The 23,247-nt window shown below is 36.6% G+C and overlaps 4 protein-coding genes across 4 annotated transcripts in view; 2 read left to right on the forward strand and 2 right to left on the reverse strand.

Moving 5' to 3' along the window:
- The window catches only part of galt (galactose-1-phosphate uridylyltransferase), a 30,654-nt gene extending 26,380 nt beyond the window's left edge, over nucleotides 1-4,274 (reverse strand). Inside the window, exons 1-4 of the mRNA XM_032569524.1 lie at nucleotides 3,880-4,274; nucleotides 2,926-3,095; nucleotides 2,631-2,706; nucleotides 2,461-2,509 (exon numbers count right to left, since the gene is read on the reverse strand). Coding sequence (XP_032425415.1) covers nucleotides 2,461-2,509; nucleotides 2,631-2,706; nucleotides 2,926-3,095; nucleotides 3,880-3,916 — 332 coding nt within the window. The 5' untranslated portion in view covers nucleotides 3,917-4,274. The remainder of the gene's footprint in view (nucleotides 1-2,460; nucleotides 2,510-2,630; nucleotides 2,707-2,925; nucleotides 3,096-3,879) is intronic.
- Nucleotides 4,275-5,127: 853 nt separating this feature from the next.
- Nucleotides 5,128-9,474, forward strand: sigmar1 (sigma non-opioid intracellular receptor 1). Its single transcript, XM_032569526.1, has 5 exons — nucleotides 5,128-5,379; nucleotides 5,495-5,546; nucleotides 6,608-6,756; nucleotides 6,878-6,970; nucleotides 7,621-9,474. Exons 1-5 carry the CDS (start codon nucleotides 5,235-5,237, stop codon nucleotides 7,848-7,850), a joined length of 669 nt encoding a protein of 222 aa, XP_032425417.1. The 5' UTR covers nucleotides 5,128-5,234; the 3' UTR covers nucleotides 7,851-9,474.
- A 712-nt stretch (nucleotides 9,475-10,186) lies between these two features.
- katnal2 (katanin p60 subunit A-like 2) lies at nucleotides 10,187-17,305 on the forward strand. Its single transcript, XM_032569522.1, is given in 17 exon segments — nucleotides 10,187-10,394; nucleotides 11,482-11,552; nucleotides 11,835-12,004; nucleotides 12,117-12,153; nucleotides 12,248-12,326; nucleotides 12,410-12,508; nucleotides 12,845-12,910; nucleotides 13,042-13,119; nucleotides 13,965-14,063; nucleotides 14,819-14,882; nucleotides 15,438-15,556; nucleotides 15,947-16,038; nucleotides 16,162-16,272; nucleotides 16,522-16,684; nucleotides 16,817-16,919; nucleotides 16,997-17,055; nucleotides 17,057-17,305. Coding segments are annotated over 17 exon segments (1,545 nt in total). The 5' UTR covers nucleotides 10,187-10,340; the 3' UTR covers nucleotides 17,138-17,305.
- Nucleotides 17,198-23,186, reverse strand: hdhd2 (haloacid dehalogenase-like hydrolase domain containing 2). The gene is given in 10 exon segments (XM_032569525.1): nucleotides 17,198-17,548; nucleotides 17,823-17,886; nucleotides 18,144-18,194; nucleotides 18,504-18,605; nucleotides 18,607-18,670; nucleotides 18,890-18,974; nucleotides 19,111-19,216; nucleotides 19,463-19,565; nucleotides 19,678-19,787; nucleotides 23,078-23,186. Coding segments are annotated over 10 exon segments (837 nt in total). The 5' UTR covers nucleotides 23,126-23,186; the 3' UTR covers nucleotides 17,198-17,444.
- Nucleotides 23,187-23,247: the final 61 nt, after the last annotated feature.

A 23,247-nucleotide genomic window follows, 5' to 3' on the forward strand; every position in this document is an offset into this window, starting at 1 on the left:
AAAAGCTCCAATGCTCAAAATGTTTGTATAATATAACTCAGTTCTATATTTTCTGAAAACACTGCATGGAGCCCAATTTCCATTTATTTGGTTTCTGATCCCCTATGATGTCTGATCACACCAAACAATAAGCAATTTGTTACAGGTTGGTATAAATTATAGTCCAGTAATCTCTTTCCTTTAAAGTAGACAATAGGTAGAAAGTTACTTTAAATCAGATACAAAATGTCAAGCTGGCAGTTACGAATTGATGGATTATTCAAATGAAGTTCCACACAGCAGATGGATTCATTTCATACCTGACTTTTTAACTTCAAAAATCATAACTATCAGCTGGAGGTTATTAAATTATTTGGCTTGATCAGCAGCTTTTGTTTTTTATAATTTAACTGGTCTATATGGGCATCAGAAGCACTCAATGAAAACAGGGGCATGAAATCTTCAGAAAATCATTTTAAAAATATATATAAGTGTTTGAATTATGAGCAGAGTTTGTTGGAAACACCTAACTACCAACATATATTGACTGATATGCAACAGCTTCTTATTTAGAATACTACACTACTACAATGGCAGTCCAAGAAATCTGTCAAGTTTGCAGCATGGTAAAGAGACATATCTGACCATTATAAAGTCTGCAAAATGTTACCGTAGTTCATTGCTAGGATTCTGGAAGTAGAGAACAACACATCCAGAATGAATGTGTTGTTCATTCTGGATGTATTAAGGACAAAAAACATCCTCTTTGTGCACAGCTTTATGTCCAAAAACAAAGCTAAATTTAGCATGCCCTCTTCACATTCTTTGTGTGAATACATCTAAGACAATGAGCTTTATGAACATCAAATATATTATTTTTTTATAGAGAAGTAGCAGTGCAGTTGGTAGCACAGTTCCGTAGCAGTGAGAAGGTCCTGGGTTCAAATCCCAGCCTTTCTGCATGGAGATCGAATGTTCTCTCTGTGCATCTCTCCATGTACTCCGGCTTCAGAAGCAGGTGAGTACTAATTAAACTGACACTTATGAGAACAAACTGAGAAGTAAACTGGGAATTGAGAAGTCTAAATAAATATAGGAAACATTACTTTTATACTAAGTTTTGTTTTACATCCTGATTAAATTGGTCAAGCTCCGTCTAAGCAAAAGCTTTAATTAATTCCTGCAGCATAAGTTGACCTTTCAAGGAAATTTTAAGGAACCTGATAATTAAAATGAGAAAGCAAAACATAGTGTGACCACATTTTTTGTCACAGCGGTGTTAATTGGGAGCATATAACTGGAAAAAAAAAATAAATACAATAAATCATTAGTGTCTGTCTTATCGCTCCCCTTAACCCATTTTTCTTTGTCTCCCATGACCCAGATCCTTTAAATCCTGTTTTCCGTACTGTTTTCCTCACTAATTGGCTCTGTGAAAGTTGCTCCAGGGCAACAAGCTATAGCTTATTTTCAAAGTTTCCTTTTTTTTTTCCACTCTCAATAAAGACACAAACTGCATGACAAACACAACAGGAAGATGCACACAGATACTGCATGAGGAAAAACATCCGACACAGACAAAACCTCGACTCACTCAGACTCCAAAACACAGAAAAAAAGAACTTCTGATATTTAAAAAAATCAACACAGAGAAAGCACAACACGTCAATCACCGCTGCTGAAGTGCTTTTCACAGTACGAGTACCTGACAGCCTCTACATCTGCCAACACTAGGGAATTAAACCCATAGTTCAGTTTTTCACCAGCACACTCACTGAAGACGTTTGATTTAATCTATTATTCAGTTGTTATGCAACTCTGTTGTCAGCCACAATCATCCGCGTAGACCCACAAAAACAGGGAATTGCTCTTGAGCTTTATCAACAAACAGACAATCATATTGTGACAAGATAAAATAGAAAAAAAATGCAAGCTGAGTTTGTCACTTCTTCAAGAATGATCTGTAGAAGACTACAAAAGTTCTGGGAGGTCAGGATGGCAGGAAAAAGAAAACATTATTTCTACAAAAAAAAAAAGTTTTTAGCTCTCTACAGGGATACTGTCACCGTGAACTTTATATGATGGTGGAATTAGTTATTATTCATAGAAAAAGAAAATATGACAAAAAGTTAATTTAGTGAACACCTATTGAAAAGGCAAGATGTGGGGAAAGATCCCCATCTGCTGGTGGTTTTAAGATCCACATCTGAATCTACATAGAGTAGTTCCCTTCATTCTCTGTGTGTACAGAGAATGAAGGGAACTAATTCAGAGTATAACAGAGACTTGCAAACAAGTTTTTCACATTTTACAAAATTATACTATTTGTTACTATTTTAATAGCCTGGTAAAAAACAAATTTCTTTCGAACAGAACTGAAATGTTGCTTTAAAATGTAAATAACTTGGCTTAGTCTTAAGAAGGTAAAGTAATACAACTATTTGTGTACTACCCCTGTCAGGCTAAAAGCTGTTCTCTTACCAAACACCTCTGGCAGCTTTCGACTGGAATAGCGGATGCTGATCTGAGCCTAAAGACCAGAAAAACATCTTTTTAGGACATGAAGACATTGCAACAATAAATAAGAGCAGAATTCTTGCTTCTGCAATTTCTAATACTGGGTAACATATTGCTTCAACACAAACACTCACCAGGATCTGGAGCATCAGGCTGAAGAGCAGGGAAGTCATTTTCAAACACAAAAGTGCTGTCGTAGCTTGGATTTACCTGGAAAACGATGAATACTTAAATGTAAGAAATCAGTCGTACCAGGGCTTACAATGTAGGTCCTTGTATCTGAAGAAGGGAGCATGATAAGCTATGCTATTTTTGAAATCATGTTCCAGACAATATCATTTTAGAGAACTAAACATTCCTCTTAGGACCCCGGCAGTCAACATTTTAATTTGTTTTGAAACCTATTCTTATTTAAGGTAGTCTTCCTACCTCTCCATTGGCTCTCGTGTTGCCGGGGCAGAGTGGGTTGCGGGGATCATATCTAGGTATGAGCTCCTCAGGTGGTTTTTCTACCTGCCCAGCCCAGGGTCTCTTCATGCGGTGGGCCGAAACCAGGACCCAGCTATCCTTCAGCGGGTTGTAACGCAGATGCTGATGCTCTGGTGGTAAAAGCAGAACAGATAAAAAACAATATAAAGGAACGACAAGGGCAGAATTTATCATCTGTGTAATACTATACTATTTTGTCACATCACAACCATTTAACTCAATGTGTGTTGACACATTTCTACACAACTTCATCTTAATGTATTTCATCCCGCTTAAGTTCTAGCTTGTCATCTTGTTGGAAGCTATTTCATATAACATACCATACATATCTTGTTTTTAACTCCATAAAAATACATTCCATCATCACAATGCCTCCACCCCATGCTTCACTGTGTCTACTTTGGTTCCCCTCTGACCAGACAGAGTATGTTCTTGCATGAGTTTCCTGTTTCAACAACACAGCTTGTAGTAAACTTTAAAGGGACTTGGCTCTCTTTCGACCACAGTTTCAGATTAACTAATTAGATTTTTAGCCAATAAAGAAGACTCTTACCTCCCTGAAAACAGATTAAATGTAAGCGACTTTCAAAATGTGCATTACTATAAGAAACACATCAAACAGCCATTCAGGAGCAAAGCTGCTGATATCGCAACTTGCAGATATAAAAAACAACAGGAACTCAAGTCACATGAAAGCCAAGCTGACTGCGTGTTTATTGTAAAACCATGCTGCATACTAAGCATTGTGACACGTTTGCTTCAGTGTTTTACCCACTGAACAGGAAAAACAAACATTCACGTTTGAATAAACTGAAACAGCAGTCATATAGTCTGTTGTAAACAAAGTCCTCAGCATGATATCCTGAATGAATCGGTGCTAAAGTCCGTACATACCTTTGGGATCGAAACTGAGATCTCGATTCCCGCTCATGATCTTCGTTCTCTTTGATAACTCTCAACTCGGTGTTGAACAAATGAATCATAAACTAGTTGTGAACTTTAGCATGGTCCCACACTGTCCACCACTATCCTTTTAGCCTATGGAGGAACAGAAACGGCGAAAAGGCGTTCCGTTCGGGACGGATCATTACCATGAAACAGCTTAGGGTTTCAGTAAAAAATAAGCGTAACTGTGAGACTACAAGTACAGAACAGAACAAACAATGTAGAAAATATAACATGTAGTTGTTATGTCCCTATTCTTAAAATATAAACATAAATTTAAGACCTTTTTAAGGTTTCGACTGTGTTCTGGCAACCTTGCAGCGGACCCGCCCACTATCTATGGGTCGGTCGCGGTTGAGCCGACAAAATGTACCGGCTCGTTTAAGTGAACGATTGGTCCGGCACAAACTGGATGCCTCTGTGTTAAATTTCAGTTATGGTTGAAAATGTGAAAAATGTGAACCTAATAACTTAACTATGACATAGTTATTAAGTCATTATGACATTTACTATCAATCAAAGTTGAGCTAATATGGGGTTGATCAAGCCATGACAGTTTCTGCTTCCAATCCCTACATGTGTCCCTGAATCTTCTTCATCTTTGAAAACCAATTCTAACATTACAGCATTATAACAGCAACCTTGTAAACTACAGCAAAAATTAAGGTGTGCCTTCTTCAAGTGGTGGTCTGGAGAACGTTTTAGTAAGCATGAGGTTAGATGAAATGCAGGGATTAAACCTATTTTAGTGAAGTATGATCTGGATATTTCAACAGTATGAAAGTGCAGGCCAGTTTCTAACTCAGTCAGTTCCTAACTTCTAACTGGTACTGTTCTAAATTGCCTTTAGATCTTGTCTTGTTATATTATAAAATAAAATAAAAAACGCCAAGATCCATATGATCACATTAAAAGGCAGTGGAAAGTCCAGATGTATTGGAACAATAGTCTAACATTTTATAGATATAGCTTAGCATGACTCGTTAAAAAAATAAAATAAAAAAAATAAAAGAACTTGTGAGAGCACTTTATATACTCTTATGGACAAAGTTTCTCAAAATCAGAAGTCGTTCCAAGCAAGGAGCTGATCGAGAACTGAAAGATCTCAGCCAGATGAACCGAATCCTCGAGAACAAGAAGAAGTCCCATCCTATTGCGCATGCGACATAATAAGATTTGTGATTGGCCGAGTCGCAATCTCTCGCACTCACGTGATAAGGAAGAAGCAACCAGTTAGCAACCTGTCTGCACGCATGTAGTCTAACCTGCTGCATTCTTTTTGCCTGTGAGTTTTGTTTGTGACCATGTCTTTTGCTAGAAAATGTTCTAAACTGTTAGCGTTCTGTGCAGTCATTGTCGTGGTTGTGCTGCTACTGCGGTACTGGATGGCCTCAAAGACGTACGTTTTTAGTAACGAAGAGGTCGCTATGTTGGCCAAGCAGTATGCAGGTAAGTTGCGTTTTAAGTGTAAATGAAAGTTGAGTTCTGCTGAGTTTTATTTGGGTGAGTAGAAGTTGAGGTCCAAAGGGTCTAAATTGCATCTATTTTTGCTGGGACTCTTCAGGGCAGGACCATGAGCAAGCTTTCGCCAAAGTGGTGGTGGAACTCAGAAAGAGGTAACAATGCGATGTTTGAGAATACTTCCAGTCCACATGGTACTGCTATGTCAGAGAGTGAATCTAGATTGTTAAATTGGGACATTTGCCTTCAAATATCCCTCCGCTTTAAGTCTAATATTAGGCAAATTGTGCTTTCAGATTGCACTAAATAAAGGTGTTCCAAATCCATAATAGAAACAAATTTGTATCAGTTTTCCTCTACAAATTATATTTGTACTGTAAATGTTAAGCATGTATTTTATTGTCTATTTAAAATCAAAACGAGTTTTTAAAAAGGTGCTCTTTTTTATCACCTATTTATTTTTCCAACATACCATAAAATAAATCACAAATTGTGCACACTGTTTTCAGTAGGGTCATCACCATCCTATCTCTATATTTTGAGGTTGGGTAAATGGGTTACATTCTGAAATCTTAAAGTCTAAAAAAAACTTTTACTCTGTGAGAGGAAGGAGCCAAGAAATGTGTATTAAACTAAGAAGAACAGGAAAATATTTTACTTGTTGATTGCTTTCAAAAAATGAGCATGAAAACATAGTTTAATGCTACAGGCTCCAAGCTGAGGACCAACATAAATCAATAGAAAATAATAGGCAGTTAGAACTAAAATGACCAAAAAGTAATAATTGGAGACTGCACAGTAAATACCGTGTTAGAAATACCTTATTCATATTCAAAGAGTTATGCAACTAAGTAATTAAAAAATATTTACATGTATATCTGTGCATATAAAAACAACAGAAGACTATTTACAGAGAATGGATACTGTCCAAATAGCAGCAGGGATGTAAACACTTGAAAAATATCTTTACAAAAAAATTGATAAATTTCTTCATCCACGTAGCATGATGCTGCTACCAGCATAAGTCATTGTTAAGATTGAGAGTTGAGGTGAATGTGTGGTTTTTGCCACATCTGGGGGCGAAACAAATATACACACCTCACTTACATTTGTTAAACCAGATCTGAAAAATATCAAGGGATCTGAATAGTTTTGTGAGATTCTGTAGTTTTATTTTACTATAGCATTTTTGTAAGGCTGCGTGTATCTAAACCAGGTATCCGGGTCACATCCTACCAGATGAGGACTTGCAGTGGGTGTTTGTGAATGCTGGAGGCTGGATGGGCTCCATGTGTCTCCTCCATGCCTCCTTCACAGAGTACTTGTTGCTGTTTGGTACTGCAGTGGACACTGGAGGACACTCAGGTAAGAAACCATGAGGTTATATTAATCTCCCTATTTTTCTTTTTTTCTGAATTGTTAAGACTTTGCTAGTTTTCGAACTAGCAAAGTCTTCATTTTTTTTTACGTTTCCTGTTTGGGTCAGGTCGATACTGGGCGGAGATCTCCGACACCATCATCTCAGGTACTTTCAGGCAGTGGAAGGAGGGGACCACCAAGAGTGAAATGTACTATCCAGGTAACGAAGTAGGAGATTTAAATCCACATATCTGTAATGGATTTGTAGCTATGATAACTGTTCAGTAGATCTCAAATGTGTACACACCCATGATGAAATGCTTTTGCAATCTAATAAAATGAGCACATTATAAATAGTTCTAAAGCTTTTTCCAACTGCAATGACACATCTTCTGAAATTTAAAATAGATTTTTTTTGTAATCAGTGTAGAAGTGTGTAATGGACTGACAAAGCAAATGCTTAAGCTTTGGGTCAGAATATTGTTGTGGAAAAAAAAATGCCAAGCACTGTTTGGCGGAAATGACTGTCAACTTTATTTTATACCATCTACATGATATGAGAGTCAAAAACTCATGAAAAGGTCAAATTAAAACTTTAATTTGGGGTTCTGTGTGGAGTCAAAGTTGGCAGTATCAACATGCAGATGGCTGTGACGGGGTTGTATTATGACTTGGACAAACAAAAAGCAGAGCCCTGCTTTTAAAGCCACAGGCTCCGCCCACAGAAAGACGGTCTGTCTACTGAGCAACTGTATTCTTCAGCTAATTCAAAAACATTGTTTTGTTGATACATGCTCTTCTGATTCCCACTTTATGTGCCTAAATGTCAGTTATTGAATCTTTTTCTACGTCCATGCTGTATCCCCTCAGGCGACACTATTGTTCATGAAGTGGGTGAAGCCACGTCGGTCCAGTGGAGCGCTGGGACGTGGATGGTGGAGTACGGCCGAGGCTTCATCCCCTCCACCCTTGGCTTTGCTCTGGCAGACACCCTTTTCAGCACCCAGGACTTTGTCACCATGTACTACACCGTCTGTGTCTACCTCAAGGCTCTGATGCTGGAGGCCGGCACGCTACTTACAGAGGCCGGAATCTTCTAAGCAACGGAAGATGATCACATACTTCCAGATTGACTTGGGACATCAAAACGCTGTCCGCAGTTTAAATCTGTTATGAGGAGCGGGAGTTTTTATGCAGAAAGTTCTCGGGAGCAAAACTGTAACATGTAATTTATGACAATCCAGTTTACAGTTATTCTTTTTAAAATCCTGTTGAATATATAAATGAATTTCACAAACACAGTTACACTACATCAGATCTTGGAAATCTGCAAAACGGTTGACACCCCACGCTAAATAATTCCCTGTGACAGGTCAGACTGCTCAAGTGTAGCAGTTATCTAGACGTCTGGTTTATTGATTTTGAGGCCTTACAGTTTCTGATGCCAAATTTTAAATTATTTATAATTCATTGTCCAAAAACATCCTGAAATCCACAAATACAAAATATACTGATATTTAGATGTGGTATGATAACCTTGAGAAACAGAATTGTGATTATTTTCACAGAAACAAAGTTCTTAACACGATTGACACAATAAAACAGGAAAACAACAAATAATCATATTGCTGCTAAGATACCAGTAGTAATCTTGTCGTCTACAGTACAACATTTTCTCACATAGACTTGAACAAAAGCACACATTACTTTTATAATTCAAGAACCAGTTGGGCAAAATTTTGTCACGCTGATCTTCCTGGAATTGTCGAGCTTATCCAGCTGATATTTGCTAGGGTATCCAGCTTTAGTTTCTACACTATGACTGTCTGCTTTTCATGATCATAAATATTTCGAAATTCTTCAACTTGTATTTTTTTGAAAGTGCAGGGAAAAGCTGACATTCTTTCAGCCATCTGATCATCTGTGTGCAGTAACGGGTGGGAGATGTGGAGGACTGCTTTTCCCCATGTGTCAAAAGACGGGTGGGGAGAAAATCCTGATCGCTCTGGAAGTTTTACATTAAAGGACCATTAAACTGCAGGAATGGTAACATATCAATTTTAGCTGATTTCAAAACATTTATCTTTAGAAACTTCAATGTACCATGATACCAGTGACCAGCCCACATAAATACATATAAATGTCTTGTTTCTATGCACATTGATGCTCTAGAAGGAGGATCATAGCAACAATAACCCACACAAACCAGCACCAGGGACTGAAGAAACATGTTTTCTCTTACTGCGAGCAATTTTTTATCAGACTTGATTCTTTCATTTGTATCCGGCCTTCTTGAAAATATTTAAAAGCTGGCAGTATATTGTAACTATTTTTGTTCAGACTTTTTGCAAAATAACAATGCAATTTCCTTCCACACTACATTTATTTTTATGTACAATGGTTAAAATGTTTATTTTTGTCTTCAACAGAAAAGTTCCGTTTTCTATGTCCCCTCATGTTCTTGAAGTCTGTCAAATAGTTCATCTGACAATTTTTAGTTATAGAAACTATTTGAAATATGTGCAGGTCATATCTGTCCCAGCAAACTTTGCACTGTAATCCTGTGCTCTTACTGTTTAATTTTTCTACTGAATGTTTTCAAAAAAACATGTAAAACCTTTCGGAGTGTAACATACTGAAGACAATAAGATGAAATTACAAGGCTCAAGTGTTATTTTGCATCACATCTTTAAAAAAAATAAACTTGTGCTGTCTTAATGTTGATCTATTGACTGTATCTGCAGCTGGATTTGTCAACCCTGAGAAACCAGCCTGAATTTATAACCCATCCAAACACTTAATAAAGAACCATTGACAGTACTGTGCTGAAACATTTTACATACATTAGCGTGTTAACTTCTTGCTGTACCAATATATTATGGGCACTTTACTGATCACATATCATGGTTGAAGAATAAATCTATAATTTCTGAGGAAAATCAGTGCTGTATTTTTATGTAAGAATTTAATTAGAAAGAGTTGATCTTTATATGAAATGTAATCACAGCAACAGTATATAGTGTATTACTGTTGCATACATTTTTTTCTTCTTTCATTTCCAGTTTAACAAACTGAGTTCAACTTAGGCCTCTCATTGGTTTGAAGAAATTTATTTGAAATTATAAAATAATTACAGTAAGAAAGGCCCTGGCTGACCATGTGTAGACAGAAGCTAATGTATAAAAGCACCTCATTCCAAATCACCTATCTGCTTAGTCCTTTTTTATTTAAATAAATATGCATGGCAAATAATTTTCCACACAAGCCTTAAAAAGTAAGTGTACACCATCTTGGTGAAAGGCCAACAAGATTATTTTCTTTTTCAATAGTTACAACTTGGATAAAGTAATTTGAAATCATTTGTGTTAATAATAAAATGTTCCTGTATGTGTTTTTATAGAGCAAAACAATACATTTTATTTCCCTGCGTCTTTTTTGGAAACGTTTGCGGACTTTGGCGACAACAGATGACGTCGCATATTGCTTAATAATAGATTTGGTTGCTATGACGTCAACACAGCGTGTGACCACTACAGCGTCTGATAAACCAGTAGCACTGTTTTGCGTGGCAGCTTTCAGTTTACAGAAATATGATGGAGCTTTCTTATCAATCCATGAAAATTGCCCACGAAGCTCGGGAAGCTGTGAGTTGATATTATGCTCTTGTTTGTTGTAGCGTCAGGAAGACAACACGGAGAACGTCCTTTAGCTAAAACATCTTTTAGCTAGCTACATAACAGTAACACTTATAAACTTAGGGTAGGCTAACACGCATAAAAGTTTGAAATTACAGTTTGTTTCATTGGCTAAGTATTTGAATATAGGTATACTTTACAGATGCATGAAAAAGTAAACATTTTAAAGTTTGGCAGGCAGCCGTTAAGCTAATTATAAAAGCCACATGAATCGGCGTTGTCTGGTTGCCTAGATACCGTGAAGTATAGTTTTGGTTATTTGTCTCCCCCTGCTGGCAATATTGCCCTGCCTTTTTATTTGCAAATTTAAATTGAATCAATCGTTTAGCTGTGTTGGGTGAATTTATTTTGAGTATGTTATATATTGAAATATAGCATTCAACATATGTTATATATGTGTGTGTAGAAGGCTGGAAATGTCGTAATCTAAACAAAAATAAATTACTTGAATAACTGTCAAGATGTGAATTTAAATATAAATATAATCATACTATACGAGGCTGACTATAAAATGAAACAAATCAAATGAAATAAATTCATAAAATATAACACATACTTTTAACATATGCACAAACAATGTGCACTGTGTAATAATGTATGCAGGTACATACATTATTCCTAAATAAATATTAGGAATATTTATTTAAATCAAATTGAAAGTATTTGATTCTAATTAAATAATTTTGAATTTTTTGTTTAAATAATTAAAAATGTAGATAATGGTTCGTACATTTATTTATCAAACATATTCTTTTTTTTTAATTTATCATTTATCACATATCTAAATATTTACTCCTGAGGTATTCCATGGTGGCACCTTTTGCCATCCTATACCTAGATTCTGGTGCTTGTCTTTCTCTTACATATAAAATATTAAGCATATTGAATGAATAGCTAACTCATACTGAACTAAATCAATGTGATCTACGTATGATCTTTGTTTTTCTCCCTGAAAAACAAGGATAAGGACAAATATTCCTGTTATATCGACTGGAGTCTTGTATTCCTGATCCTGTTCATTGTTGCTCTTCTGCAGGATAAGCTGAGGACCGAGTTGAGGAAGAAGAGCATTCTTGTTCTCATTTATCAACATTTACTTGGGCAAGGGTCAGTATGATTTTTTTTGGTCATAATTACAAATTAGAAGATTACAGAAAGTTAAAAGATCAAGTAAAATTTTTTTTACTGATTTTCTTATGAAGTTACTGCTTCTTAACAGGCAACCTCCCCACCGAATCAATGTATTTATATTATTTGAGTTAGCTTTAAAAATCCTTTACTACGGGTCCCAAACTAATTTGCCTGCATCTGTGAATGCTACAAGACAGGGACGGTTGATGTTGTCTGTCAATTTGAAATCTAACATCTGCATTGGTGGTTGCCCACCAGGTATGCATCCGCAGCGGTAACTTTGGATCAGGAGACAAATGGAGGTGTGAAAAAATTTGAGGTTTGTGACAACGTCGATCTGGAGATAGTGCTCATGGAGTACGAGAATTATCACTATGTCAAATTCCAGAAGTATCCCAAACTCATCAGGAAAACAGAACCAGGTGAAAGTAAGCCTCTGTGCGCTGAAGTTATCGTTGACGCACATTGAGATTAATAAAATGTGAGATTGCTTCAGCATTAAGGATTTTTTTCCTAAAGTGTTTTTTTTTGTGTGTAAAGGTGAAAACAGCCAGACAAAAGGTGCCGCTGTTAAGAAGTGAGTCACCACATTTCTTGAAAACTCATCCTTATGAATTTATGACATAGATGTTTAAATTGTCTTCATGTTAAAATGTCTGTTTTGGTCACAGGAGACAGAAACCTCTTCCCAAAATCGCCTCATCCTCCGTCCCCCAAACTGGAAATTCAGTCAAGAAAACAGCTGCTAATGTAAAAACATAGCACACTTTATTCAAACAACTCAGATAATTAAATAAATAGATAAAAAATAACTTATGTAAAATCTTTCATAGGAAAATGGCAGCCCTGTAACACCAGAGTCATTGGATTTAGGGTTCAACACATTCTCCATCAAAAATGGGGGTGCTGGCGAAGCTGCTTCAAGCAAAAAGGTAGAGAGGAAGTCATAACTCAAAAGATTCTTCAGGGATTGACATTACATCAGCTTTGTTGTTGATATACTTTCCATTTTTAAATTGAACAGGGCTGATTCAGGCAACATTGGTTGCGTCATAGTAAACATGAAATAAGAAATATCTGATGTCTGAATCAGAGAACTAGTTTTGAGACCAATCAACTTTAACAACACATTCAGCCTTTCTGATAAATGTTTGAAAATTCCCAGGTGAAATTCTGTCAATAAAATGTTATTTTACATAGGATTTTATTAAAGAATTCATAAATGTTCTACAAGTATCCATTTTAATTAATACTGCCTTTGTCATCAGATGGCTGATGGGAAAGCAACAATCCACGATGTCTTCAGCGGATCAGTTATCCACTCAGACCACATGGTAATTACACACCACAGAAAAACCAAAGGAAGAGTCAGTTACAACACCATAAAACTGCAGTTTAATTTTGGTTAGATACTATATAATATTTTTATAAGGAAATGCAGTTATATGGTTTTTTTATGTTGCAGGAGCGGTTGCTGAAGCCCCTCAGTGGCTTTTCTGGGATTAGTGGTGAGATGAGGGAGCTTGCTGCAATCATCAGTGAGGTACGAACACACAGACACAGGGTCAAAATTATACATACAGTCTCAGATATATACACAGATTCTACTAATATTTACAGAAATGCCCCACTTTCCATCTGGTTTACACACATTCTGTAGCCATTAACAAGCTGCTGTCGTACTTTTATCACTGGCCAAGTTTGTGCAAACAAACAAGGAATTTGACTTTGGTTCCACTTCACTCTGAATATTTACATATTTTAAATATAAATACATGCCAAAACACCAATGAATATCAACAAGCTCTACCATTTCACCTGTAAGTGGTCAAATACCCAGACGGTATTATCCCAGAACCGTGTTCATAGAAGTGAAGAGTTTGTGGTTTCTCTTTAACTTGCTAGTGAATATTTATGAAAATATTAGTGGGAGTATATGTAAATATTTGCGCATGTATTTTCACCAAGTGGATTAGTAAAATCTAAAATGAAGTCAAACATGTGTACCTAATTCTTTGTCATAATAATCACTGAAGTAGTAAATTTTGCAATAACATAGAAAAGTACGTCTTAAAAATTGGAATACTGTGAAAAAGTTACATATTTTTTGTCATTCATTTAAATAATCTGTATATTTTATGCACCTGTAAACTGTTAAGTGCAGTAGCTTATATAAATGAATGATTCTGATTCTGTCCACCAGAGAGCAGTAAAGAGCTTTGCTGTAAATTGACGGATCTGCTGTATTAATGAAGGTCTACTGTTCTATCTATTTTACTTAAATGATGCTTCATCCTAAAGGACACCTACTTACCCAAACCTAATTGACCCTCGGTGTCTTCTTCCTAATGCATCCCTCTCTCTCTGTGTGTGTGTTCACCCCTAAAGGACATCTATTTGCACAGCCCAAATGTGAGGTGGGAGGACATCATTGGTCTGGAGGATGCCAAGCGATTAGTCAAAGAGGCCGTCGTTTATCCCATTAAGGTGAGGCCGGCACACACCCGTGCCTGGTATTTCGATTCTGAATACATCTCCTTTAGGGGCTTAAAGAGAAGGAGGCCATCGGGGTCAGGTCGCTCTATTAGACTGACATTAAATCTATATCTGGGATCTTATGGCAACACATATACACAGATGGATAGACAGAGAGGGAGGCGGGAATGCACAAACACCGAAGGTCATGTAAAAATTTGCCATAGCCATGCAGGTTCACACAATTTTGCTGCTGCGTATAGATAACCGCCACACACACACACATTTTTATCATCATCATACAGACCTTTCTCGTGACAACGAATGAGGCTGTCTGCATCCTCTTGACATTTCCAGATGAAGATGAGGACTGATGTGTCCATCTTCTTACGTATACAGTGCTGGACTCTTTTATTGAATAAAACCACCTCTCTGTTGCCCCTAACTTCTGTCTCCATTATTATTCATTCTCAGTCTTATAAGGTCAGGCGGATTTGATTTGAGTCTCTTCACCACCTAAAATTCAGACTAATTTGCACCCCGTGGCATTTGGAGCCCTGACTCAGCTTTTCATCTGGCTCAACAGCTTCACTTGCACATAGCTCAGCTTCTAATGGGTTTGCCAAAACGGTGTAGTTAGAATAGATATTGAACAATAGGTTGATTTATAGAAGACTTGTGCAGTATTATTCATAGCTTGCTCATACTTGGATTAATCACCTTACCCTCTTTTGATTCTTGCTTTCTTTAATTCCTCCTCTTTACAGTACCCTCAGCTGTTTACCGGCATCTTATCTCCATGGAAGGGCTTGCTGCTTTATGGTCCCCCAGGTAACACACTGCTCACATTCACATGGCTCCCACACAGTTTTTATGTCAAAATCCCACTCTGTTCCAAACTCACTTTTCCAAATGTCTCAATGTCTTGTTAGTTAATATTAAAATATTTATACAAAATTTGACTATAAATGCAAGGTAGATGCAACATTTCTTAAGTGCCGAGCCTAGCTCTAGCTTGCAAAGACCAGTCTGTAAAGAAAAGGACAATGGACAGACTTCTAGACAATGGATGGACGGACAGATGGATTGTTTGGTCAATAGATCAAAAGATGGACAAAAGGATTAGAGAATAGATGGATGAATTGTTGGGAGAGACTGATGTGTTGATGGATGTATATATGAATGAGATAGGGACTAAAATATGGAAGTGCAAATCTTCTTCCATACTCTCTTTTTTATGTCCTTACTTATTCAAACCTGGAAAATACCTTTTATCATCTTCCATACTTTTCCAGACCCTTTAGGAACCTTATTTAATAATAATTTTTTTATCGACCATTATGGACTTGATTCAAAACCTCATCGCCGTGTCTCCTGTACACAAAGGCACAGGTAAGACTATGCTGGCCAAGGCTGTGGCTACAGAGTGTAAGACAACCTTCTTCAACATCTCAGCCTCTAGCATCGTCAGCAAATGGAGAGGCGACTCTGAGAAACTCGTCCGGGTAGGTTGTCACTCAGCATGCATCTCAATGAATTTGAATTTCATCAAAATGTTAATTTGTTGAAGTAGCTCTATTTAAAAAGAAATGCTCATGTCTGTAATAAAAAAAAAAACATTATGCCAACTTTCTAACAAGATGCTAAGATACAGCCTTGTTAATAGCCAGCCTTTTGAGGTTTAAACCTTGATTTCCTTGAGAGTTTACTGGTTAACTGTTTTCTCTGGATTCAAAAATCATCAAAATGAACAAAAAAAAAGATATATTTAATGACTCCTTTTTACATTATTCAAATGAATTCACTTTTTTATGTATTGAGATGCACGTGACACACCAAACATAAGCTGAACCAGATTATTTACACCTATGGTAAACGCATTTTCTGTGCTGCAGGTTCTTTTTGAGCTGGCGAGATACCATGCCCCATCCACCATCTTCCTGGATGAGCTGGAGTCAGTGATGGGCCAAAGAGGAACCAGTTCAACGTGAGCTTTGCCACTATAAGTCATCAACTCTGCTGCCATCGGTTTAGGGCTGAAAACACTTGCCTGAGCGAGCAAAGCAGAGAATAGAGATCAGTTTAACGGAAACCAGATGTCTGTGTCCAGGAACGAGCATGAGGGGAGTCGGCGGATGAAGACGGAGCTGTTGATTCAGATGGACGGGCTTGCAACATCAGAAGACCTCGTGTTTGTTCTCGCTGCTTCCAACCTGCCTTGGTAAAACCATAATATACATTCAGCCACCTCAGACATAAAGTTGGGGAGAAGTTTAAAGCACTATTTGGTTATATTTTTCTTTCATTTTCTAATTCTGCACTATTTTATGTCAGTCTATCTCATAAAATCCCTACAAAATAAAGTCTGAGATTGTAACATTATAAAATATAAACGTTTGCAACATTTGAGGTGGCTGCTCTTTTTTTTTAAATTCCTACGCATTTGTGAGAAAAGCAGCTGTTGTTTCAGGGAGCTGGACCACGGGATGCTAAGGAGGTTAGAGAAGAGGATTCTAGTAGGTCTTCCCTCGTCACCTGCTCGCCAAGCCATGATTTCTCATTGGCTGCCTCCTCTCAGCTTCCTTGGTGGGGTGAAGCTACAGACTAGCCTAGACTACAAAATGCTGGCAGAGGTTTGTCATGGCCAATATCAGCAACATAAATGTGATTTTTCATATTTTAAAATAGATTTTGGAATTATATTTTTTTCTTGCATTCATTTCTGTTACTTCTGTAAAGTGAATCTTTCTTGTGTGCTGACACAGGAGATGGAAGGATACTCTGGCTGTGACATCAGACTAACATGCAAGGAAGCTGCCATGAGACCAGTTCGCAAGATCTTTGATGCTCTGGAGTCGCATCATGGTGGTAAATAAAAACAACACACATTCGTAACTGGAGATCCCCTACAATACTTCAGGCTCTTCTGTGTTTCTCCTCCACAGGAGACGTGGACATGCCCGTCATTGAGCTGGAAACTGTAACAACAGAGGATTTCATGGAAGGTTCTGGTGCACACTAAACCGTCGACCCAAAACCTGATGGACAGATACACAATCTGGGAGAAAAAGCACAAGTCAGTTTGATGTCCAGGCAGAAAATATTAATCCAAATTCTTTTTTTTGTGTTTTTTTTTTTTTTTTTACATCATTTGGATATTTTTTCAGTACCATTCTGTAATTACTTTTGCACAGATACTGAGGGTCACAGATGCATATTGCAATAATCAAATAAATTTGAACCTTCTTAACAAACATCTGAATATTGCTTTTCAGAGCCAACATTATTGTTTTACAAGATGTTTTTCACAGTACATACGCTTACATTTACGATATTTATTTTAAACAGCTTGTTAGTGCAAAATGTTTCATTCTCGTAGCAGTCGATTGGAGCTTATAGCAGATTCTGTAGGATGTGTTCGACGGCATCGGGGAAACTGTCGCATGTGAGGTAAGGAGGTGGGTCAATTTTCCTTTCATCTCCGTCTCTGTATTTACCTGCAGCGTGAGAAGATGGAATATTATCAGAAAAACTGAAAAAAAAGTTAAAAATGTGTCTATTGTGTCCAGAGCTCCTCCTTCCATGTTTGCTCTGTTCACAGCAAGCCGTGTTTCAAACTGCTTTCAGCTTTGTTTCAACTTTATGTTGCTTGCACACCTCTTAAAAACTGAATATATACTGTAAGTAAATATGTTAAAGTTAATTTAAAGTTAGTGGTTGTAACAAGAGTCATTCCAAGGGATATGAATAATCAGGAGGACTTGAACTCACCTGTTCTAACAAGAATACCCAGCATTCCTGCGTTCTGAGCCCCACCTACATCGTCTCTGGCATCCTGCAGAAAATGAGACATAAGGGTTACAACTGCGTTGTGTAAGTGGCTTCCAATAGAAATATGTTTCAATGGGATGATATCAGTTTTTACCTAAACTTATTAGATGTTTAAAATATTTGGAATGGAATTACTGAAGAAATGTAGGTGAAAACATTTCAATTTGAGTACCCATTAAGAGCTATATGACCATCTAAAATGACATTGAGCTTCTTTTCGATGTAGATGACTATCAGTAAAACAGATAGAAATATACTTACATCTCCTATCATGACGGCTTCACTGGGGCTACATCCTAAATCAGACAAGGCCTATATAGGGGAAAAATAAGCAGAATTTATTCAGAGGATGAATAAACTCTAAAATAAAAAATCTGGAACTTTTATTTAAAAATTCCAGATTTCTTAGTTCACTAAGAATTGTGGATAGACTGGATTCATGGGTCAATAGCTAAACTGGCTGATGGATAATGGCATGCAAAGATTGAAGGGCAGACTACCAAATACTCTTTCAGATATATATCATGTAGAGAATTTCCAAAACTAACCAGATCTGAAAATATAACATTATAACATTATTAGCTGTACTAACCCCCTATATGTACTTCTAAAAATCTTTACCTGTGTGAAAAATGTCTTTTCGGGCTTTCCCACCACTGTAGCTTTACAGTCTGTGGCATACTCCAAGCCTGTCACAAAGGGTCCGGGGCCAAGGGCCAAGCCAGTCCTTACGTTTGTAGTAACGAGCCTTATGAATGGCAATAAGAGGAGCTCCATCCAAAATCATTCTAGAAAGAAACATACATGACAGATATGTATAAAAGAGTTTTGAATATAGAAGTCAAGATGTGTCAACATGTCAACAATTTCTTGATCTGTGCGGAGTGTTAATTGACTAAGTTTTAAAATGTCTTATCTTCAAAAAAAACTACCAAAACCTGCACTGAGGTACATTAGAATCTGTTTTTGAAATGATCAAGAAGTAAATCTACAAACAGTTTCCTCACCTGAAAGCCTTATTGAGAGTTTGGTAGTTGAAATGATCAGGAGCGAGTCCAATGACGACGGCGTTTGGCTCCGAAGTGTCGATACCTGCAGACGGAAGGACAGCAGTCTGGAGTTATCTCAATCAGCTCATCTATTTGTTCAAACTGTTATGGACGGATGAGGAACACAACCTTATAAAGTGAAGATGAATCTGTAACACAGAGAATTTTTTCTACGGTACCAGTGAAGTCTTCCAGTGCGCTGTCCTCCACCAGCAGCAGCGGCTTGTGTTGTTTTTGTTCCAACAAACTCCTTGCAGCACTCAGAGACGTGAAGATTTCTTTTTCCTGCAGATTCAGAGAATGAAAGTGCTCCAGATTCACTTTATGTAATGATTTTGAACGCTTGTCCAGACAAGCAGTCTGGAGAACTTTTTATTCTAGTAAATAAAAAAGGGTTACATTTATTAATTAAATAGATTTACTACCATTAGGAGGCTTTTCAATAACATTCAAATTTATTGAGATGAACTGATATTTCTTAACTTTCTAAAACTGCACTTTATTACCCACAATCAACTTTTGATATTTCACCTGGAGGTCAAAGTTAAGTCGTTGCAGTCGCTCCAGTAAGTTCTTCTTACTTTCCTTTGTTGTGTTGGTCACAAACTTCACAGCTACTGATGCCTGCCGTAACCTGGTAGCCCCAGAACACAAGAAAAAAAGGCACAATCAAAAGCACATTTAAAAGTCTGCCTTTGTAAAGTGTAAGTAGAGACTTTTCTCTTGGTTTGTGGCGTGTCTCCTACCGGTTGAGGGCGTCCTGCGCCCCGGGCACTGCAGTGTCCTCTACGTGCAGAGTCCCACTGAGGTCTATGAGGACAGCCTTCAGAGCCCGTCGCCCTGCCATGCTGCAGGTCTGAAAGGGAAAAATATAATGTCTGAGATGAGTGCTTCAGCAGAAGAATTGCATATTTTTGTTATATTGTCTTCTTTTGCGCAAGTCCAAAAAATGTACAGAGAATGTGGAAATCAGATTTTTTAAAACAACAGTAAATGACAATCCAATATAGTCACCAACAGAACCTTGGAACATTTTAGATAACACATAAGAGCAAGTTGGACTCTGTTTAAAAAAGCTTATTCTTCCATAATAATTTATTATTTCAGAGATTATTTTTTTTTTTTTGTCATAATCATAATTCTCATCGGTAATGGCAGAATTTATCAGATTATAGAGTTGATCAAAACCCACATTGGCACAAACTGAGAGGATTACCGAACCGTTTCATGTGTGGGGCTCCTGCCTGGATTCCAGATTTGTGGTATTTTTTGGTGTTTGAATTTAAACTGTGATCCGTTATTATTTAGACATGTTTGGATTTCTGTCATGTAGTTATCAGTTTGATGCTGCAATTAATGCTCTTAATACCTAACCAAAGACCACACGCACATAGATGCTTGATAAGGCCCGGCCACTAAGATCTGTATTTATCTCAACTGATCAACTGAACTGTCATGGAAATGCCAGGCTGACGATAGGTTTATTGTTTGTGTGTATATGTGGGTGTGTTTGTGCACTTTCACTGAGAAAAATAATGTTTCTTTCTTATTCTGTTTGCAATATTGTACTCTTCAGTATTTTTTGTACTTTCTATGTAAAAAAAAAACCTGATGTAGGTTTAATTTTTGGATATTTAATTAAATCAGAACCTTAATAGTAAACAGAATCACAGTTGTAAAGGAAATCTTATAACCCCTTAAGTAATTTTTCTTCTTCTCCTGATTCCAGAATATTTGCGGACATTTAGTTTATTGTAAAAGTATCTGCGTTTCTTGACCTTTTTAAAAGTTTTCATCATACAACAACAAACATCCATGTGCTTTACTGGAATTGTATGTAACAGACCAATACACAGCAATGTTTTAATCTAAACTAAGTTTATGCTCATGTAAAGGCGTTTAAACACTAAGTTCATTTAAATTACAAATATAAATGTAACTGTTTAGACATGTCTTTAATTAATAACTGGAACATTATTAATTTAACGTGTTATTAGGATTTTTCTTTGAACTGCCTTTAAGTTGAAATGTACTATAAAAAAAACTGTCTTTTATCTCCGGTTTCTACACCTGTCTGCTGTGTCCTTTTGTTTTTATGATGCTGCTTTCTTTCGCTAATATTGTCCAACAAACATCTGAGTCCATCACAGAATACATGCATAATTTGTAAACTTTAATAAAGTGATTTCTGAGGAGAGTTGGTAACACTGGTTTTATTTTTAACTAGAAGAGGAAACAAGTCTGAATATATGTGAATATCACACTTTTCTTATTTCTATTTGTAAAAAAAAAAAAAGAAGAAAAAGACATTGTACCACTACACCACTACTTTATAAGCTGTTCCATCACAACTGTTGTAATGGGACAAAATATGGTAAAATTGCAAAGGGATCTATATGTTGTCGTGAGACTGCATGTGTTCAAATCCCTTTCCAAGAGGGAAATTTACTGGAAATATTCTAATAAAAAGAACAAGCCCAAGCTTGAGGTATTGCAAACAAATTAAAAAGAAAAGGACTGCATAGACAGGAGATATAGCTCTGCAGTATTTCTATAATATTCAAGAATGACAGGGTTCATGTTTCTATGTTGTTAAGTTTAAATTTGTCACCATACAGTAACTATTGAAACAATATAGTGCACATGAAGAATGCAGAATTTAAGTACCCAACTCTTGTCAGATCTCCGCAGTAATTTGTGAAGAAATTAATAATAAAAGAGTCTCTTATTCTGTATTCAACTCCTGTGTTTGTGTCTTCTACCTACACGAAAAACATGGTGCTGGTTTACTCCTATTGACTTGCAGAGGTAGGAGATTTGTATGGCAGTGCCTGAAATCCTTCTTATGATATCAGTTTAACCACACAATGCTTCAGTTTTAATAAATCAAGAAGTCCAAAAACTGACAGCACAACCATAATGACAAAAGGCACACAAAAGCAATCTTAACCTTACTGCAGCAGCGGTTCTTCCTGTTGACGTCTCTTCTTTTTCGGCTATTTTGCTATTTTGTGCTCGCTGCTGCCCCCACAGCTAAGATGTCGCTTCTACGGTAGAATTATTTCACATTTTCTACATTATGCAGCTTATGCAGCTTGCTCAACTGAAAACTATTTTGCACTTCACGCACATTTTATTACAACTGCTTCAATTTTGATATTGTATTGTTATTATTATTTTTATTTTCCTTCAAATTCGGAGCTTTTAATCAGTTAAGAGGGTTAGCCTTAACCACATAATCACCCCGAGGAATAATAAAGAACATATGTGCCCCATCAAACTAACAACCAACAGATGTATCGCATTAGTAGGTCTTTTAGATTTAACATAGATGGGGGTATTATCAGAGAGATAAAAAATATTCCCTGCATGAAGCCAGACAGTACTGATCCTCTTTTTATCTTACATCCAGAGTGAATAACACAGTTGTTTTCAACATTTACTTTTTTCATACAGTTTTTTCTTTTTTATATTAATTTCTGTAAACAAGATGCCAGGAACCTTATCTAACATTATTTTATTATGGAAAAATATACAAAAAGAAATGTCTTTATTATTTTAGTGTACTGTTTTGCTTCTGAGTTATTGTTTCTGACTCCCACCTGTTTTTTTCCCACTGCATTAATTATTTCTCTGATCAATTAGTAATGTTTTTTTCAGTTTCCTTTTAATTTATTTTACAAAATTTTCCACTTGTTTTAAGTTTAAACTATTTTATTAAACAAAACAGAGACCGGCATTTAGTTTGGAGATAAATTTCACAATGTCTCCTTTTATGAATCAAAAATATATATATACATATTGCAAAAAAAACCCCATCTAAATCTCTGAAAGCTGCAACTCATTCTGTGATCGCTTACAGCTTTCCCCCTGCTAAACCTGTACTAATCACATATCAAAGTGGCTTTAACGTACCAATCCCCCTTAAACATATGTTCTAATTCCAGCAGGCCCTCTCCCGATAAATCCTTTAAATTTAGGTACAAAACTAACATGAAAGACAGATATTTTTTGTAACATAGAATTAAAATAGTTACATTTCATAACAAGTCAGGAGAAATAAGACAGGGGGCCATGGAAGAACATGTAGTGTAAAATATATCATTGGAGTTGATAAGGTAAAATATTAGAATCTCTTAAACTTACTGAGCACTTTCTGAGGAAGCTGAAACAAACATCACTCCCAACCAGCATCTTCACATTTCATATTTCTGGTTTATGAGTGTGCTGACATGAGGATATTGAGGAGAGGAAAGTGCAAACACAAAACCAGTGCCACCAGTCTGCTTCAAAGCTTTCTATTGCAATCTGATAAA

This window comes from Xiphophorus hellerii, chromosome 8, assembly GCF_003331165.1.
Source record: "Xiphophorus hellerii strain 12219 chromosome 8, Xiphophorus_hellerii-4.1, whole genome shotgun sequence".
NCBI lineage: Eukaryota > Metazoa > Chordata > Actinopteri > Cyprinodontiformes > Poeciliidae > Xiphophorus > Xiphophorus hellerii.

Bases quoted from the DNA above. Each gene is read 5' to 3' on its own strand.
- sigmar1 (XM_032569526.1), top strand. From the start codon at position 5,235: ATGTCTTTTGCTAGAAAATGTTCTAAACTGTTAGCGTTCTGTGCAGTC. The intron at 5,380-5,494 runs GTAAGTTGCGTT...GGGACTCTTCAG, and splicing joins GTTGGCCAAGCAGTATGCAG to GGCAGGACCATGAGCAAGCT. The intron at 5,547-6,607 runs GTAACAATGCGA...TATCTAAACCAG, and splicing joins GTGGTGGAACTCAGAAAGAG to GTATCCGGGTCACATCCTAC.